Below are 4,728 nucleotides of genomic sequence, written 5' to 3'. Positions count from 1 at the left end.
TTCATGAGTACGTGGACTCTAATAATCATCCAGCGCAACTGTGCGTCGGGGTTAATTAAACAATGGGCAGCAATTCAACTAACCAGGACCTTGCTCGCCAGCCTCATCTCGCAAGCCGTAATGACCCTCCGTAGCAAGCGAGTTAATTATTTGTGTGTCTCAAAGTTAATTACAGTTTCCCTTCGTTAAGTTTGCCTGTAATTGGCTTAGCAGTCTTGGAGAGCTGTGTATACCCCAGCCCCTGGATATTCAACCTTAGTTGGCACGGGGGTGAGGAGAGGAGGGGTGGAGGAGAGGAGGCCGTTGTGTCTGGCTTTGTTCTGAAGTGGCTAATTGCATGGTGTTGTTGTGTGCCGGACTTCAAGACGCACGTTGCTGGCACTGGGAGGATGAGTGAATGTTAGACATATGCAACAAGTTCCCTTCATTAAGATTCACGGAGTAGGTTGGGTCTCTCTGTATACACCAGCTGCTGTGTTGACGTATGTCGTCCGGATGTGTGGACGAAGGTGGACAGGAATGACGTGGTAGGTGTCTCCGTCAGGTGGTCAGAGCTCAGGGGAACCAGAGAATGGAGCGATGGAGTATAGATAAGGAATGCTTGGAGGAGAGGGAGATGTGAGTTTACTTGCCTATTGTCATTTAGAGAGATGTTAGTGTTAGATTCCTTATCAGTCACGTCTGGGGTAGAAACTACACTCAAACGACACAAGTAGGACTAAGCCACACTACCATGAAGCACTGAGCCACATATACCCAGGCACTGCCATGTTATACATGTGCAAATCTGACGCAGGATATAGGTATGGAGAGTTGAATCACATTAGTCCAAATTCTCTTCAAAACAATCGGTAGTTATTGACCTCAAAGACTTGTAACCATCCATGTTATTGTATAATAACTTCCATCCATGATTTCTTTTCTTCTTGTTTATCTTAAGAAATTCTTATCTTATAGCCATATATTCCGTCTAATAACCATGAACGTAATTGCTTTCTTGGTTATGGTGTGACGTCATATGCTGTTCTTTATCTGTCACGTGAGCAAGCGTCAACAAACAATGCTTCCTGTGCTGAAATGCTCAGGATCATCGGGCGCGTTGGACTGCCATTATAAAGGAAGAAATTACTTGATGGTGCCCCATATTCTGCACTGAGCTGCTCTTCATACGGATCTCTTACTTCCGCTCTGGATATTGTGGAATAGACGTGATGCAGTGAACAATACGTCTCAGTAACATGCAAATGCGGTGATTATATATCATTCTGCGTGTTGTTTACGAGATGTAAATTTTGCACATTGATGAAATATTGTGGCTCAGAGAATACTAATGGAAATGGGAGTTTGTAGCGACGTAGCTTATAGGGATTTTTGGAAATTGTGGTGAGGCAAGTCGGGGAATCATTTTCATTATATTATGCCGTTCAATGTTTATTTTTGAAGTGATAACCTTTCATGGCATTTGTCTTTGTTGAGGCGATCACAAAATGATTGTGTAGACCTTGGGATTCCCAGTAGTCGAGTGGAACAAGAGCGACCTTCCACGTCAGTGTGATAATATCGTGTTGTTAGAATTCCCTCGAAGTATGAATGGCTGGTCAGCTCTTGCGCAAGATGCTGGCCGGCGTGTGTGAGCCAGACTGGTCAGGTAGGGAGCAAATGAGAAGAACAAAGACAGTGAGTCAGCCTCGCTACGTTCATTTGTTTACGTGCGAGGCATTCGCCTCATATCCCTGAGTCACATCCTTCAAGATCCTAGCCCATCCGCCCTTTGCCTGTGGCCAAGACACTCAGTGGTACCCTGGACCTCCACCACGACGGACAGTGGCACTCCAGGGCACGGCAGTGAGGAACAAGACGGTTGGTTGTATTGTATAGTTACCGACTCTAGAAACCCCAGGGGTATCCCCGAAGACGCCACTATGTTATCCCTGTTGCCGCTAAGTGTCGTCTTTTGTTTGGCTGTGTGTAGTCACGGACAGAGCATCATAACCACACGCAGCATCACCCCTCCTCCAGAGCCTAGCGATAGCAGTCTCTTGCCAGACACTGCTCTAAGAGACGAAGTGAAGCCTTATGCCAGATATGCCTCAGAATCGCTTGTGATGGATGACGAACACCTGACGCGGAATGACGGAGAGGTGACTGGGGTGAAAGACTGCAAAATCGTCAACGCTACAGCATCTCGCTTAGGCCTTCAGGAGATCCAGAGGGTGAGGGAGGAAGCTCTGACGTTCTACGTGCGCCCCAAACCCTCTTTCAGGAGACTGGTGTTCAGGATGAGGCTACGGAGTGTATTAGATCTATCGGACGAATTTTACTCGGGGGACGCGATAGACGTCGACACCTCCGACCTAGAACGGTCCGAATCGGAGCCATGGACGGTCATCAAAGTGAAGCATTACCAGCATGAGTCTAGAGGGCCCGACTCCCACGCTCTTCGCGTAACAGCCGGCAGCACGACGCTGTCGTTGGTGACGCACTACTGGTGGCTCTACAATTACGAAGGCTTTGTCGTCTACGCTGAGGGAGGAGCAGAGATCCTCTTCAACTGCTCGCCGCAGGATCTTCAGGCGCCACGTGTGATCAGTGGGGTCTGGCTGATGGCTGGACTACTGATCACAGCGATAGTCTTGCTGACGTTGCTCTTCGGCGTGTGGGTATCTATAAGGTGTCGAAAGAAGAGTGAAGCAGCACCAACGCTCCCTCAGTACCCAGTGAGTAGAAAGTAAATCTCTTCGTATTTTAGGTTCTACAGTGAAACACATATATTTTCTCTCCCTCTCTTTTTTAAACCATATGAAAGGCTTGTGCTTTGAAGAACATCTATCATCCTATCAGAGTAAACACATTTCTGCAATGACTAAATCTAGAGCCAGGATGAGACTCTAACTGTGCTTAGTTATCAAATTGAGCCATCAATTAATGTTTGATAATTGTCGTTTTCATCACAGGTTTGTGAAAGAGTTTTTATACAAAGGTCCTCATTTAATCATAGCCTTACAACAACTTACAAAGAGGAGCTAAATGATTTATTTCTCTTTTCCAAAAACAGGTTTACGACGAATTCGATGAGGAGGTCTTAACCAACATCCGGAAGAAGGTTGAAGCGCTCCGAAGCGTCAAGTCTCAAGATGGGAACGCGCAGACGGAGAACCCTTACGTGGTGGAAATGACTCTATTGAAGGAAGCTGACCCAGCACCAACAACCGAGCAGAATGACAACCTGGACGAACGTCTCTATCAAAACGTGTACCATGTGAGGCCCACGCCTGCTGTCAGGAAGACCAGGGAGTCACAAGATGCTCAGGCACACTATCAGAACTTGTCTTCCCTTACGAACCCCACGAAGGAGGTTGGCGACGAAGAGTCCACAGAGAGAGGTCCTGCTGATGACATGGGAACAGAGGGGCCCTACCAGAATTTGTCTTCCCTCTCAAATTCTCGAGGAGATGCCACCAACGACTTGTCCTGATGAGGCCCTTTGTTGTATGATGGGGTGCCTCATTGTGTGGTGGGGTGTCTTATTCTATGGCGGGGTGCCTCATTGTGTGGTGGGGTGCCTTATTGTATGATGGAATGTGGCGCCTCATTGCGTAGTGGGGTGTTTCACCGTGTGCTCGGATACCTTACCGGTTGTAAGGTGTGCCTCATCCTCGCTGTATGGTGTGGTACACCTCACTGTGTGGTAGGGTGCTTCACTGTGTGGTAGGGTGCCTCACTGTGTGGTAGGGTGTCTCACTGTGTGGTAGGGTGTCTCAAAGTGTGGTAGGGTGCTTCACTGTGTGGTAGGGTGCTTCACTGTGTGGTAGGATGCCTCACTGTGTGGTAGGGTGTCTCACTGTGTGGTCGGGTGCCTCACTGTGCGGTAGGGTGCTTCACTGTGTGGTAGGGTGCCTCACTGTGTGGTAGGGTGCCTCACTGTGTGGTAGGGTGCTTCACTGTGTGGTAGGGTGCTTCACTGTGTGGTAGGGTGCCTCACTATGTAGTGGTTTGTCTCGCTGTGTGGTGTGATCATTCATCCCTCACTGTATGCCGGGTTGCCTCACAATATGATGAGTTGCCTCACTGTATGGGAGATTGCCTCACTATGTGGCGCTGTGCCTCCCTATGTGGCGGAGTACTTCACAGAGTGCCACTGGCTCGCTTAGCTCGTTTATAGAGCCCATGGGTTGGACCACAAGTTGGGAGAGCTTCCTTGCATCTCGTGCCTCCGTCCACTCAGCCCCCGGCAGTAGCATGAGCACAGTGAATGGTGAAAGACATTGGAGGCAGACAGGTGGAAAGGACCATGAGGTCAAAGACCACTCCACTGAATGAGACCCTCATCCACTGCAGGTTATCAATGTTCAAGATTCAAGGATTCGGAGATTCGAATGAGCTCGATCTCGACTATGAATCACTATTGTATCTCTTTAACTTATATTCATGTCATGCAAACCATCAGACTTTTACCTGATCCATATTCTCCATATATTCATAACGCGAACACCTTTTTTTTTTCCTCCCCTCTGTATGTTCACTGCAACAGAAACTATGAATATAATCACACATGTTTCTGTTCTGAAAACTTACAGCCGATAGACCACGTAGGATGTATACGTTCAGTGGCTCAATGTAAGATTTTTGTATCGCATTTTGTATCTATAAATACAGAAAACGTTCAGTGGCTCAATGTAAGATTTTTGTATTGCATTTTGTATCTATAAATACAGAAAACACATTCTG

The 4,728-nt window shown here is 47.5% G+C and overlaps 1 protein-coding gene across 1 annotated transcript; it reads left to right on the top strand.

Annotated features, from left to right (window-relative positions):
• Positions 1-1,798: 1,798 nt before the first annotated feature.
• Positions 1,799-4,728, top strand: LOC139755822 (uncharacterized). Its single transcript, XM_071674427.1, has 2 exons — positions 1,799-2,717; positions 3,056-4,728. Exons 1-2 carry the CDS (start codon positions 1,923-1,925, stop codon positions 3,473-3,475), a joined length of 1,215 nt encoding a protein of 404 aa, XP_071530528.1. The 5' UTR covers positions 1,799-1,922; the 3' UTR covers positions 3,476-4,728.

Source organism: Panulirus ornatus, chromosome 20, assembly GCF_036320965.1.
Source record: "Panulirus ornatus isolate Po-2019 chromosome 20, ASM3632096v1, whole genome shotgun sequence".
NCBI classification, from domain to species: domain Eukaryota; kingdom Metazoa; phylum Arthropoda; class Malacostraca; order Decapoda; family Palinuridae; genus Panulirus; species Panulirus ornatus.
This window is presented reverse-complemented; position numbering and strand designations above follow the sequence as displayed.

Bases quoted from the DNA above. Each gene is read 5' to 3' on its own strand.
- LOC139755822 (XM_071674427.1), top strand. From the start codon at position 1,923: ATGTTATCCCTGTTGCCGCTAAGTGTCGTCTTTTGTTTGGCTGTGTGT. The intron at 2,718-3,055 runs GTGAGTAGAAAG...TTCCAAAAACAG, and splicing joins CAACGCTCCCTCAGTACCCA to GTTTACGACGAATTCGATGA.